The following is a 14,433-nucleotide window of genomic DNA, read 5'->3' as shown; positions in this document are numbered from 1 at the left end:
GCTTTACCCAGTCACACCCCTGGTCCCCAGAACATATCTTTATTAGGGGGTTACTGACCACCCAGCTTTACCCAGTCACACCCCTGGTCCCCAGAACATATCTTTATTAGGGTTACTGACCACCCAGCTTTACCCAGTCACACCCCTGGTCCCAGAACATATCTTTATTAGGGGGTTACTGACCACCCAGCTTTACCCAGTCACACCCCTGGTCCCAGAACATATCTTTATTAGGGGGGTTACTGACCACCCAGCTTTACCCAGTCACACCCCTGGTCCCCAGAACATATCTTTATTAGGGGGGTTACTGACCACCCAGCTTTACCCAGTCACACCCCTGGTCCCCAGAACATATCTTTATTAGGGGGGTTACTGACCACCCAGCTTTACCCAGTCACACCCCTGGTCCCAGAACATATCTTTATTAGGGGGGGTTACTGACCACCCAGCTTTACCCAGTCACACCCCTGGCCCCCATAACTCCTCCTCTCCTCCTGTTGATCTCCTCCTCTCCTCCTGTTGATCTCCTCCTCTCCTCCTGTTGATCTCCTCCTCTCCTCCTGTTGATCTCCTCCTCTCCTCCTGTTGATCTCCTCCTCTCCTCCTGTTGATCTCCTCCTCTCCTCCTGTTGATCTCCTCCTCTCCTCCTGTTGATCTCCTCCTCTCCTCCTGTTGGTGTCTCCTCCTCTCCTCCTGTTGGTCTCTCCTCCTCTCCTCCTGTTGGTGTCTCCTCTCTCCTCCTGTTGGTGTCTCCTCCTCTCCTCCTGTTGGTGTCTCCTCCTCTCCTCCTGTTGGTCTCCTCCTCTCCTCCTGTTGATCTCCTCCTGTTGATCTCCTCCTGTTGATCTCCTCCTGTTGATCTCCTCCCGTTGGTGTCTCCTCCTCTCTCCTCCTGTTGATCTCCTCTTGTTGGTGTCTCCTCCTCTTCTCCTGTTGATCTCCTCTCCTGTTGGTGTCTCCTCCTCTCCTCCTGTTGGTGTCTCCTCCTCTCCTCCTGTTGGTCTCCTCCTCTCCTCCTGTTGATCTCCTCCCGTTGGTGTCTCCTCCTCTCCTCCTGTTGATCTCCTCCCGTTGGTGTCTCCTCCTCTCCTCCTGTTGATCTCCTCTTGTTGGTGTCTCCTCCTCTTCTCCTGTTGATCTCCTCTCCTCCTGTTGGTGTCTCCTCCTCTCCTCCTGTTGATCTCCTCCTCTCCTCCTGATGGTGTCTCCTCCTCTCCTCCTGTTGATCTCCTCTTGTTGGTGTCTCCTCCTCTTCTCCTGTTGATCTCCTCCCTCCTGGGTGTCTCCTCCTCTCCTCCTGTTGATCTCCTCTTGTTGGTGTCTCCTCCTCTCCTCCTGTTGATCTCCTCTTGTCTCCTCCTCTGGTCCTGTTGAACTCCTCTTTGTTGGTGTCTCCTCCCAGCTCTCCTGTTGATCTCCTCCTGTTGGTGTCTCCTCCTCTCCTCCCCTGGTGTCCCTCTTGTTGGTGTCTCCTCCTCTCCTCCTGTTGATCTCCTCCCGTTGGTGTCTCCTCCTCTCCTCCTGTTGGTGTCTCCTCCTCTCCTCCTGTTGGTGTCTCCTCCTCTCCTCCTGTTGGTGTCTCCTCCTCTCCTCCCGTTGGTGTCTCCTCCTCTCCTCCTGTTGGTGTCTCCTCCTCTCCTCCTGTTGGTGTCTCCTCCTCTCCTCCTGTTGGTGTCTCCTCCTCTCCTCCTGTTGGTGTCTCCTCCTCTCCTCCTGTTGGTGTCTCCTCCTCTCCTCCTGTTGATCTCCTCCTCTCCTCCTGTTGGTGTCTCCTCCTCTCCTCCTGTTGATGTCTCCTCCTCCTCCTGTTGGTGTCTCCTCCTCTCCTCCTGTTGATGTCTCCTCCTCTCCTCCTGTTGGTGTCTCCTCCTCTCCTCCTGTTGATGTCTCCTCCTCTCCTCCTGTTGGTGTCTCCTCCTCTCTTCCTGTTGATGTCTCCTCCTCTCCTCCTGTTGGTGTCTCCTCCTCTCCTCCTGTTGATGTCTCCTCCTCTCCTCCTGTTGGTGTCTCCTCCTCTCCTCCTGTTGATCTCCTCCTGTTGGTGTCTCCTCTCCTCCTGTTGATCTCCTCCCGTTGGTGTCTCCTCCTCCTCCTGTTGATGTCTCCTCCTCTCCTCCTGTTGATCTCCTCCCGTTGGTGTCTCCTCCTCTCCTCCTGTTGATCTCCTCCCGTTGGTGTCTCCTCCTCTCCTCCTGTTGATCCCTCCCGTTGGTGTCTCCTCCTCTCCTCCTGTTGATCTCCTCCCGTTGGTGTCTCCTCCTCTCCTCCTGTTGATCTCCTCCCGTTGGTGTCTCCTCCTCCTCCTGTTGATGTCTCCTCTTGTTGGTGTCTCCTCCTCTCCTCCTGTTGGTGTCTCCTCCTCTCCTCCTGTTGATGTCTCCTCCTCTTCCTGTTGATGTCTCCTCCTCTCCTCCTGTTGGTGTCTCCTCCTCTCCTCCTGTTGATCTCCTCCTGTTGGTGTCTCCTCCTCTCCTCCTGTTGGTGTCTCCTCCTCTCCTCCTGTTGGTGTCTCCTCCTCTCTTCCTGTTGATGTCTCCTCCTCTCTTCCTGTTGATGTCTCCTCCTCTCCTCCTGTTGATGTCTCCTCTTGTTGGTGTCTCCTCCTCTCCTGTTGGTGTCTCCTCCTCCTCCTGTTGGTGTCTCCTCCTCTCCTGTTGGTGTCTCCTCCTCTCCTGTTGGTGTCTCCTCCTCTCCTGTTGGTGTCTCCTCCTCTCCTGTTGGTGTCTCCTCCTCTCCTGTTGGTGTCTCCTCCTCTCCTGTTGGTGTCTCCTCCTCTCCTGTTGGTGTCTCCTCCTCTCCTGTTGGTGTCTCCTCCTCTCCTGTTGGTGTCTCCTCCTCTCCTCCTGTTGGTGTCTCCTCCTCTCCTCCTGTTTATCTCCTCTCCTCCTGTTGATCTCCTCCTGTTGGTGTCTCCTCCTCTCCTCCTGTTGATCTCCTCCCGTTGGTGTCTCCTCTCCTCCTGTTGATCTCTTCCCGTTGGTGTCTCCTCCTCTCCTCCTGTTGATCTCTTCCCGTTGGTGTCTCCTCCTCTCCTCCTGTTTATCTCCTCTCCTCCTGTTGATCTCTTCCCGTTGGTGTCTCCTCCTCTCCTCCTGTTTATCTCCTCTCCTCCTGTTGATCTCCTCCTGTTGGTGTCTCCTCCTCTCCTCCTGTTGATCTCCTCCTCTCCTCCTGTTGATCTCCTCCTCTCTTCCCGTTGGTGTCTCCTCCTCTCCTCCTGTTGATCTCCTCCTGTTGGTGTCTCCTCCTCTCCTCCTGTTGATCTCCTCCTCTCCTCCTGTTGATCTCTTCCCGTTGGTGTCTCCTCCTCTCCTCCTGTTTATCTCCTCTCCTCCTGTTGATCTCCTCCTGTTGGTGTCTCCTCCTCTCCTCCAGGTGCCCATCACCTTCCTGCCCAGGGACCGAGGGGACTATGCTCAGTTCTGGGACCTGGAGTGTCACCCAGTGGCTGAGCCTCAGCACAAGACCAGGATACGCTTCCAGCTCTGTGGCACTGTGGGTAGACTGATATAGGACATCATTATACTGCCAGGAGACTGATATAGGACATCATTATACTGCTTGGAGACTGATATAGGACATCATTATACTGCCAGGAGACTGATATAGGACATCATTATACTGCTTGGAGACTGATATAGGACATCATTATACTGCCAGGAGACTGTTATAGGACATCATTATACTGCCAGGAGACTGATATAGGACATCATTATACTGCCAGGAGACTGTTATAGGACATCATTATACTGCCAGGAGACTGTTATAGGACATCATTATACTGCCAGGAGACTGATATAGGACATCATTATACTGCCAGGAGACTGTTATAGGACATCATTATACTGCCAGGAGACTGATATAGGACATCATTATACTGCCAGGAGACTGATATAGGACATCATTATACTGCCAGGAGACATCATTATACTGCCAGGAGACTGTTATAGGACATCATTATACTGCCAGGAGACTGATATAGGACATCATTATACTGCCAGGAGACTGTTATAGGACATCATTATACTGCCAGGAGACTGATATAGGACATCATTATACTGCCAGGAGACTGATATAGGACATCATTATACTGCCAGGAGACTGTTATAGGACATCATTATACTGCCAGGAGACGGTTATAGGACATCATTATACTGCCAGGAGACTGTTATAGGACATCATTATACTGCCAGGAGACTGATATAGGACATCATTATACTGCCAGGAGACTGATATAGGACATCATTATACTGCCAGGAGACTGTTATAGGACATCATTATACTGCCAGGAGACTGATATAGGACATCATTATACTGCCAGGAGACTGATATAGGACATCATTATACTGCCAGGAGACTGTTATAGGACATCATTATACTGCCAGGAGACTGTTATAGGACATCATTATACTGCCAGGAGACTGATATAGGACATCATTATACTGCCAGGAGACTGTTATAGGACATCATTATACTGCCAGGAGACTGATATAGGACATCATTATACTGCCAGGAGACTGATATAGTCATTATACTGCCAGGAGACATCATTATACTGCCAGGAGACTGTTATAGGACATCATTATACTGCCAGGAGACTGTTATAGGACATCATTATACTGCCAGGAGACGGTTATAGGACATCATTATACTGCCAGGAGACTGGTTATAGGACATCATTATACTGCCAGGAGACTGATATAGGACATCATTATACTGCCAGGAGACTGTTATAGGACATCATTATACTGCCAGGAGACGGTTATAGGACATCATTATACTGCCAGGAGACTGTTACAGGACATCATTATACTGCCAGGAGACTGTTATAGGACATCATTATACTGCCAGGAGACTGACATCATTATACTGCCAGGACATCATTATACTGCCAGGAGACTGTTATAGGACATCATTATACTGCCAGGAGACTGTTATAGGACATCATTATACTGCCAGGAGACTGATATAGGACATCATTATACTGCCAGGAGACTGATATAGGACATCATTATACTGCCAGGAGACTGATATAGGACATCATTATACTGCCAGGAGACTGATATAGGACATCATTATACTGCCAGGAGACTGATATAGGACATCATTATACTGCCAGGAGACTGATATAGGACATCATTATACTGCCAGGAGACTGATATAGGACATCATTATACTGCCAGGAGACTGTTATAGGACATCATTATACTGCCAGGAGACTGATATAGGACATCATTATACTTCCAGGAGACTGATATAGATATGGAGGGTGACGGTGGCTGGAGGGTGGCGGTGGCGTGGAGGGTGACTGTGGCGTGGAGGGTGACTGTGGCGTGGAGGGTGGTCATGATGATGATGATGGTGTGTTTCAGGGTGTGAAGGTTGGTCCACCGGTGGCTCCTCAGGAAGCAGACTGTTCTCTGGTGAAGACTGAAGCCTTTAAGACCAGGAGAAGACCTGACCCGGTTGCTGATGGGGGCATGACTGGGTAAGGACTGGCAGTCAGGTCTCACTAGTGATGACTGGGTAAGGACTGGCAGTCAGGTCTCACTAGTGATGACTGGGTAAGGACTGGCAGTCAGGTCTCACTAGTGATGACTGGGTAAGGACTGGGAGTCAGGTCTCACTAGTGATGACTGGGAGTCAGGTCTCACTAGTGATGACTGGGAGTCAGGTCTCACTAGTGATGACTGGGAGTCAGGTCTCACTAGTGATGACTGGGAGTCAGGTCTCACTAGTGATGACTGGGTAAGGACTGGCAGTCAGGTCTCACTAGTGATGACTGGGTAAGGACTGGCAGTCAGGTCTCACTAGTGATGACTGGGTAAGGACTGGGAGTCAGGTCTCACTAGTGATGACTGGGTAAGGACTGGCAGTCAGGTCTCACTAGTGATGACTGGGTAAGGACTGGCAGTCAGGTCTCACTAGTGATGACTGGGTAAGGACTGGCAGTCAGGTCTCACTAGTGATGACTGGGTAAGGACTGGCAGTCAGGTCTCACTAGTGATGACTGGGTAAGGACTGGCAGTCAGGTCTCACTAGTGATGACTGGGTAAGGACTGGGAGTCAGGTCTCACTAGTGATGACTGGGAGTCAGGTCTCACTAGTGATGACTGGGTAAGGACTGGGAGTCAGGTCTCACTAGTGATGACTGGGTAAGGACTGGCAGTCAGGTCTCACTAGTGATGACTGGGTAAGGACTGGCAGTCAGGTCTCACTAGTGATGACTGGGTAAGGACTGGCAGTCAGGTCTCACTAGTGATGACTGGGTAAGGACTGGCAGTCAGGTCTCACTAGTGATGACTGGGTAAGGACTGGCAGTCAGGTCTCACTAGTGATGACTGGGTAAGGACTGGCAGTCAGGTCTCACTAGTGATGACTGGGTAAGGACTGGGAGTCAGGTCTCACTAGTGATGACTGGGTAAGGACTGGCAGTCAGGTCTCACTAGTGATGACTGGCAGTCAGGTCTCACTAGTGATGACTGGCAGTCAGGTCTCACTAGTGATGACTGGCAGTCAGGTCTCACTGGATGACTGGCAGTCAGGTCTCACTAGTGATGACTGGCAGGGTCTCACTAGGATGACTGGCAGTCAGGTCTCACTAGGGATGACTGGCAGTCAGGTCTCACTAGGGATGACTGGCAGTCAGGTCTCACTAGGGATGACTGGCAGTCAGGTCTCACTAGGGATGACTGGCAGTCAGGTCTCACTAGGGATGACTGGCAGTCAGGTCTCACTAGGGATGACTGGCAGTCAGGTCTCACTAGGGATGACTGGCAGTCAGGTCTCACTAGTGATGACTGGCAGTCAGGTCTCACTAGGGATGACTGGCAGTCAGGTCTCACTAGGGATGACTGGCAGTCAGGTCTCACTAGGGATGACTGGGAGTCAGGTCTCACTAGTGATGACTGGGTAAGGACTGGCAGTCAGGTCTCACTAGTGATGACTGGGTAAGGACTGGCAGTCAGGTCTCACTAGTGATGACTGGGTAAGGACTGGCAGTCAGGTCTCACTAGTGATGACTGGGTAAGGACTGGCAGTCAGGTCTCACTAGTGATGACTGGGTAAGGACTGGCAGTCAGGTCTCACTAGTGATGACTGGGTAAGGACTGGCAGTCAGGTCTCACTAGTGATGACTGGCAGTCAGGTCTCACTAGTGATGACTGGCAGTCAGGTCTCACTAGGGATGACTGGCAGTCAGGTCTCACTAGGGATGACTGGCAGTCAGGTCTCACTAGTGATGACTGGGTAAGGACTGGCAGTCAGGTCTCACTAGTGATGACTGGGTAAGGACTGGCAGTCAGGTCTCACTAGTGATGACTGGCAGTCAGGTCTCACTAGTGATGACTGGGTAAGGACTGGCAGTCAGGTCTCACTAGTGATGACTGGGTAAGGACTGGCAGTCAGGTCTCACTAGTGATGACTGGGTAAGGACTGGCAGTCAGGTCTCACTAGTGATGACTGGGTAAGGACTGGCAGTCAGGTCTCACTAGTGATGACTGGGTAAGGACTGGCAGTCAGGTCTCACTAGTGATGACTGGGTAAGGACTCAGGCAGTCAGGTCTCACTAGTGATGACTGGGTAAGGACTGGGAGTCAGGTCTCACTAGTGATGACTGGGAGTCAGGTCTCACTAGTGATGACTGGGTAAGGACAGTCAGGTCTCACTAGTGATGACTGGGTAAGGACTGGCAGTCAGGTCTCACTAGTGATGACTGGGTAAGGACTGGCAGTCAGGTCTCACTAGTGATGACTGGGTAAGGACTGGGAGTCAGGTCTCACTAGTGATGACTGGGTAAGGACTGGCAGTCAGGTCTCACTAGTGATGACTGGGTAAGGACTGGCAGTCAGGTCTCACTAGTGATGACTGGGTAAGGACTGGCAGTCAGGTCTCACTAGTGATGACTGGGTAAGGACTGGCAGTCAGGTCTCACTAGTGATGACTGGGTAAGGACTGGCAGTCAGGTCTCACTAGTGATGACTGGCAGTCAGGTCTCACTAGTGATGACTGGCAGTCAGGTCTCACTAGGGATGACTGGCAGTCAGGTCTCACTAGTGATGACTGGCAGTCAGGTCTCACTAGTGATGACTGGCAGTCAGGTCTCACTAGTGATGACTGGCAGTCAGGTCTCACTAGGGATGACTGGCAGTCAGGTCTCACTAGGGATGACTGGCAGTCAGGTCTCACTAGGGATGACTGGCAGTCAGGTCTCACTAGGGATGACTGGCAGTCAGGTCTCACTAGTGATGACTGGCAGTCAGGTCTCACTAGTGATGACTGGCAGTCAGGTCTCACTAGGGATGACTGGCAGTCAGGTCTCACTAGGGATGACTGGCAGTCAGGTCTCACTAGGGATGACTAGAAAAACAAGGTCGACCCGCCACAGTCCAGAGCACAGTGGAGGATGAATCACAAAACAGGGAGCACTAGTTAACCAGCTAGTTATTCAGTCAGCTGGCTAACTAGCTGGCTATCTGGTTAACATTCAGATATAGCTCTTGATTTGTTCTGAAGGATAAGTGGTCAGGAAGCTCAGAGCCCCATGGAGGATGAAGGTTCAGGTCGATGTTAAATGTGTGGATGATGTTGTGTGTTCCAGTCAGGAGGAGGCTCTGTGTAGGGGGGTATACGCCCCCCAGGACCACTACTCATTCCCCCCTACCAGGGTAGGAGAGACCAGCACACTGAAGGTCAACATGAGAAACAACTCCTTGGAAACGCATGCGGTGAGCAACACACACACGCAGAATAATTGCATGAACTGTGATTGATGTGATAACTACCCAGAATGCTTTGCATTGCATGGATTTGATGTTGAGCTTGTCTGATGTTGCAGCTGATGTTCCTAACCCCTAAAGAGCCCTTCCACATCAAGCATTCCAAATATTCCCTAAGGTGAGTCCACGCCGCTTGGTGCCTGTCATTCCTCTTCTGTAATCAGTGTCCTGGTTAGCCTGGCCACAGAGCTAGACCATGACCATAGAAGTTGACCAGGACGGCACAACCAGGTCTGGGACCAGGCTATGATGTACTGAAAGGCTGTGATTGGTCCTGTTTGTGTAACCTGAGTTTGACTTCCTGCTCCTAATGCTGTGGAAACTCAGAGGGGTCGGTCTGAGAGCGTCTGGACAGCAGGTCACTGTGTTGGTCAGGCTCTGGGTCTGAGAGTGTCTGGACAGCAGGTCACTGTGTTGGTCAGGCTCTGGGTCTGAGAGCGTCTGGACAGCAGGTCACTGTGTTGGTCAGGCTCTGGGTCTGAGAGTGTCTGGACAGCAGGTCACTGTGTTGGTCAGGCTCTGGGTCTGAGAGTGTCTGGACAGCAGGTCACTGTGTTGGTCAGGCTCTGGGTCTGAGAGCGTCTGGACAGCAGGTCACTGTGTTGGTCAGGCTCTGGGTCTGAGAGCGTCTGGACAGCAGGTCACTGTGTTGGTCAGGCTCTGGGTCTGAGAGCGTCTGGACAGCAGGTCACTGTGTTGGTCAGGCTCTGGGTCTGAGAGCGTCTGGACAGCAGGTCACTGTGTTGGTCAGGCTCTGGGTCTGAGAGCGTCTGGACAGCAGGTCACTGTGTTGGTCAGGCTCTGGGTCTGAGAGCGTCTGGACAGCAGGTCACTGTGTTGGTCAGGCTCTGGGTCTGAGAGTCTGGACAGCAGGTCACTGTGTTGGTCAGGCTCTGGGTCTGAGAGCGTCTGGACAGCAGGTCACTGTGTTGGTCAGGCTCTGGGTCTGAGAGTGTCTGGACAGCAGGTCACTGTGTTGGTCAGGCTCTGGGTCTGAGAGTGTCTGGACAGCAGGTCACTGTGTTGGTCAGGCTCTGGGTCTGAGAGTGTCTGGACAGCAGGTCACTGTGTTGGTCAGGCTCTGGGTCTGAGAGTGTCTGGACAGCAGGTCACTGTGTTGGTCAGGCTCTGGGTCTGAGAGTGTCTGGACAGCAGGTCACTGTGTTGGTCAGGCTCTGGGTCTGAGAGCGTCTGGACAGCAGGTCACTGTGTTGGTCAGGCTCTGGGCCTGAGAGTGTCTGGACAGCAGGCCACTGTGTTGGTCAGGCTCTGGGTCTGAGAGCGTCTGGACAGCAGGTCACTGTGTTGGTCAGGCTCTGGGTCTGAGAGTGTCTGGACAGCAGGTCACTGTGTTGGTCAGGCTCTGGGTCTGAGAGTGTCTGGACAGCAGGTCACTGTGTTGGTCAGGCTCTGGGTCTGAGAGTGTCTGGACAGCAGGTCACTGTGTTGGTCAGGCTCTGGGCCTGAGAGTGTCTGGACAGCAGGCCACTGTGTTGGTCAGGCTCTGGGTCTGAGAGCGTCTGGACAGCAGGTCACTGTGTTGGTCAGGCTCTGGGTCTGAGAGTGTCTGGACAGCAGGTCACTGTGTTGGTCAGGCTCTGGGTCTGAGAGTGTCTGGACAGCAGGTCACTGTGTTGGTCAGGCTCTGGGCCTGAGAGTGTCTGGACAGCAGGTCACTGTGTTGGTCAGGCTCTGGGCCTGAGAGTGTCTGTGTTGTCTGCCTCTCAGTCCGTGTCGTCTCAGTCCGTGTCGTCTCAGTCCGTGTCGTCTCAGTCCGTGTCGTCTCAGTCCGTGTCGTCTCAGTCCGTGTCGTCTCAGTCCGTGTCGTCTCAGTCCGTGTCGTCTCAGTCCGTGTCGTCTCAGTCCGTGTCGTCTCAGTCCGTGTCGTCTCAGTCCGTGTCGTCTCAGTCCGTGTCGTCTCAGTCCGTGTCGTCTCAGTCCGTGTCGTCTCAGTCCGTGTCGTCTCAGTCCGTGTCGTCTCAGTCCGTGTCGTCTCAGTCCGTGTCGTCTCAGTCCGTGTCGTCTCAGTCCGTGTCGTCTCAGTCCGTGTCGTCTCAGTCCGTGTCGTCTCAGTCCGTGTCGTCTCAGTCCGTGTCGTCTCAGTCCGTGTCGTCTCAGTCCGTGTCGTCTCAGTCCGTGTCGTCTCAGTCCGTGTCGTCTCAGTCCGTGTCGTCTCAGTCCGTGTCGTCTCAGTCCGTGTCGTCTCAGTCCGTGTCGTCTCTGTCCGTGTCGTCTCTGTCCGTGTCGTCTCTGTCCGTGTCGTCTCTGTCCGTGTCGTCTCTGTCCGTGTCGTCTCTGTCCGTGTCAGTCCGTGTCGTCTCAGTCCGTGTCGTCTCAGTCCGTGTCGTCTCAGTCCGTGTCGTCTCAGTCCGTGTCGTCTCAGTCCGTGTCGTCTCAGTCCGTGTCGTCTCAGTCCGTGTCGTCTGCCTCTCAGTCCGCGTTTCTGCGAACCCGTACATACTTAGTCCATGTTTTGATTTCTTCCTGTTTTTCTCTGCCCTCCAGATCCCAACGCTACATCCACCTGCCAGTCCAGTTCAAGCCGGTTGTAACTGGAAACCACTCCAGCCTGCTGTTGGTTCAGACGGATACCAGTGGAAACATCGCTATCCAGCTGACTGGTGAGGCCCTGCCCTGACTGGGTCAGTGAGGACTGCTGCTCTGGGTCAGTGAGGACTGCTGCTCTGGGTCAGTGAGGACTGCTGCTCTGGGTCAGTGAGGACTGCTGCTCTGGGTCAGTGAGGACTGCTGCTCTGGGTCAGTGAGGACTGCTGCTCTGGGTCAGTGAGGCCCTGCCCTGACTGGGTCAGTGAGGACTGCTGCTCTGGGTCAGTGAGGACTGCTGCTCTGGGTCAGTGAGGACTGCTGCTCTGGGTCAGTGAGGCCCTGCCCTGACTGGGTCAGTGAGGACTGCTGCTCTGGGTCAGTGAGGACTGCTGCTCTGGGTCAGTGAGGACTGCTGCTCTGGGTCAGTGAGGACTGCTGCTCTGGGTCAGTGAGGACTGCTGCTCTGGGTCAGTGAGGCCCTGCCCTGACTGGGTCAGTGAGGACTGCTGCTCTGGGTCAGTGAGGACTGCTGCTCTGGGTCAGTGAGGACTGCTGCTCTGGGTCAGTGAGGACTGCTGCTCTGGGTCAGTGAGGCCCTGCCCTGCTCTGGGTCAGTGAGGACTGCTGCTCTGGGTCAGTGAGGACTGCTGCTCTGGGTCAGTGAGGACTGCTGCTCTGGGTCAGTGAGGACTGCTGCTCTGGGTCAGTGAGGACTGCTGCTCTGGGTCAGTGAGGACTGCTGCTCTGGGTCAGTGAGGACTGCTGCTCTGGGTCAGTGAGGACTGCTGCTCTGGGTCAGTGAGGACTGCTGCTCTGGGTCAGTGAGGACTGCTGCTCTGGGTCAGTGAGGACTGCTGCTCTGGGTCAGTGAGGACTGCTGCTCTGGGTCAGTGAGGACTGCTGCTCTGGGTCAGTGAGGACTGCTGCTCTGGGTCAGTGAGGACTGCTGCTCTGGGTCAGTGAGGACTGCTGCTCTGGGTCAGTGAGGACTGCTGCTCTGGGTCAGTGAGGACTGCTGCTCTGGGTCAGTGAGGACTGCTGCTCTGGGTCAGTGAGGACTGCTGCTCTGGGTCAGTGAGGACTGCTGCTCTGGGTCAGTGAGGACTGCTGCTCTGGGTCAGTGAGGACTGCTGCTCTGGGTCAGTGAGGACTGCTGCTCTGGGTCAGTGAGGACTGCTGCTCTGGGTCAGTGAGGACTGCTGGGTCACTGCATCTGTAGTGTGGCCCGTACTGGAGCACTGCCAAAGGTCATATGGAAGAATGAACTATGAAGCCTTTGTCCAATATGGCACCCTAATCCCTAGATAATGCACTGCTTCAGGCCCGGCAACGTCTCATTGGTTCCACCCCTGGCAACGTCTCATTGGTTCCACCCCTGGCAACGTCTCATTGGTTCCACCCCTGGCAACGTCTCATTGGTTCCACCCCTGGCAACGTCTCATTGGTTCCACCCCTGGCAACGTCTCATTGGTTCCACCCCTGGCAACGTCTCATTGGTTCCACCCCTGGCAACGTCTCATTGGTTCCACCCCGGCAACGTCTCATTGGTTCCACCCCTCATTGGTTCAACGTCTCATTGGTTCCACCCCTGGCAACGTCTCATTGGTTCCACCCCGGCAACGTCTCATTGGTTCCACCCCGGCAACGTCTCATTGGTTCCACCCCTGGCAACGTCTCATTGGTTCCACCCCTCTCATTGGTTCCACCCCGGCAACGTCTCATTGGTTCCACCCACCTCATGGCAACGTCTCATTGGTTCCACCCCTGGCAACGTCTCATTGGTTCCACCCCTGGCAACGTCTCATTGGTTCCACCCCTGGCAACGCGTCTCATTGGTTCCACCCCTGGCAACGTCTCATTGGTTCCACCCCTGGCAACGTCTCATTGGTTCCACCCCTGGCAACGTCTCATTGGTTCCACCCCTGGCAACGTCTCATTGGTTCCACCCCTGGCAACGTCTCATTGGTTCCACCCCTGGCAACGTCTCATTGGTTCCACCCCTGGCAACGTCTCATTGGTTCCACCCCTGGCAACGTCTCATTGGTTCCACCCCTGGCAACGTCTCATTGGTTCCACCCCTGGCAACGTCTCATTGGTTCCACCCCTGGCAACGTCTCATTGGTTCCACCCCTGGCAACGTCTCATTGGTTCCACCCCTGGGGGTCTGCATAGGCAGACTACAGCTCTATATCCTATCCTCTGGGGGTCTGAATGGAGCAGGTTCCACCCTGGCAGCTCTATATTCCATCCTCTGGGGGTCTGAATGGAGCAGATTACAGATCTCATATCCTATCCTCTGGGGTCTGCCATAGAGCTAGCAGACTACAGCTCTATCCTATCCTCTGGGGGTTCTGAATGGAGCAGATTACAGATCTATATCCTATCCTCTGGGGGTCTGCATAGAGCTCAGCCAGACTACAGCTCTATCCTATCCTCTGGGGGTCTGAATGGAGCAGACGTACAGATCTCATATCCTATCCTCTGGGGGTCTGAATGGAGCAGATTCCACAGATCTATCCTATCCTCTGGGGGTCTGCATAGAGCTAGCAGACTACAGATCTATATCCTATCCTCTGGGGGTCTGAATGGAGCAGATTACAGATCTATATCCTATCCTCTGGGGGTCTGCATAGAGCTAGCAGACTACAGCTCTATCCTATCCTCTGGGGGTCTGAATGGAGCAGATTACAGATCTATATCCTATCCTCTGGGGGTCTGAATGGAGCAGATTACAGATCTATATCCTATCCTCTGGGGGTCTGAATGGAGCAGATTACAGATCTATATCCTATCCTCTGGGGGTCTGCATAGAGCTAGCAGACTACAGATCTATATCCTATCCTCTGGGGGTCTGAATGGAGCAGATTACAGATCTATATCCTATCCTCTGGGGGTCTGCATAGAGCTAGCAGACTACAGATCTATATCCTATCCTCTGGGGGTCTGCATAGAGCAGACTACAGCTCTATATCCTATCCTCTGGGGGTCTGCATAGAGCTAGCAGACTACAGATCTATATCCTATCCTCTGGGGGTCTGCATAGAGCTAGCAGACTACAGCTCTATATCCTATCCTCTGGGGGTCTGAATGGAGCAGATTACAGATCTA

At 53.5% G+C, this 14,433-nt stretch overlaps 1 protein-coding gene and 3 long non-coding RNA genes across 8 annotated transcripts in view; all 4 read left to right on the top strand.

Annotated features, from left to right (window-relative positions):
- Positions 1–12,854, top strand: part of LOC118381276 (centrosomal protein of 192 kDa-like) — a gene marked incomplete at its 5' end in the record, with an annotated part of 102,791 nt that extends 89,937 nt beyond the window's left edge. Inside the window, 5 exon segments of the mRNA XM_052511407.1 lie at positions 3,377–3,496; positions 5,374–5,489; positions 8,529–8,727; positions 8,838–8,896; positions 11,284–12,854. Coding sequence (XP_052367367.1) covers positions 3,377–3,496; positions 5,374–5,489; positions 8,529–8,727; positions 8,838–8,896; positions 11,284–11,416 — 627 coding nt within the window.
- LOC127926098 (uncharacterized) lies at positions 5,693–8,538 on the top strand. Its single transcript, XR_008123288.1, has 3 exons — positions 5,693–6,440; positions 6,894–7,229; positions 8,128–8,538. It is a non-coding gene; the product is annotated as an uncharacterized LOC127926098 (long non-coding RNA).
- Positions 8,908–10,983, top strand: LOC127926097 (uncharacterized). Of its 5 annotated transcripts, none has more exons than XR_008123284.1 (4): positions 8,908–9,183; positions 9,231–9,324; positions 9,699–9,933; positions 10,075–10,983. It is a non-coding gene; the product is annotated as an uncharacterized LOC127926097 (long non-coding RNA). The 5 variants fall into 5 exon arrangements; XR_008123286.1 differs by having other exon boundaries at positions 9,981–10,983; XR_008123287.1 differs by having other exon boundaries at positions 9,699–10,215; positions 10,357–10,983.
- A 643-nt stretch (positions 12,855–13,497) lies between the features above and the next one.
- LOC127926095 (uncharacterized) lies at positions 13,498–14,231 on the top strand. Its single transcript, XR_008123246.1, has 2 exons — positions 13,498–13,545; positions 13,876–14,231. It is a non-coding gene; the product is annotated as an uncharacterized LOC127926095 (long non-coding RNA).
- Positions 14,232–14,433: the final 202 nt, after the last annotated feature.

Source organism: Oncorhynchus keta, unplaced genomic scaffold (assembly GCF_023373465.1).
Source record: "Oncorhynchus keta strain PuntledgeMale-10-30-2019 unplaced genomic scaffold, Oket_V2 Un_contig_677_pilon_pilon, whole genome shotgun sequence".
Taxonomy (NCBI): Eukaryota; Metazoa; Chordata; class Actinopteri; order Salmoniformes; family Salmonidae; genus Oncorhynchus; species Oncorhynchus keta.
The sequence above is the reverse complement of the archived record's forward strand: the minus strand, read 5'-3'. Positions and strand labels throughout refer to the sequence as shown.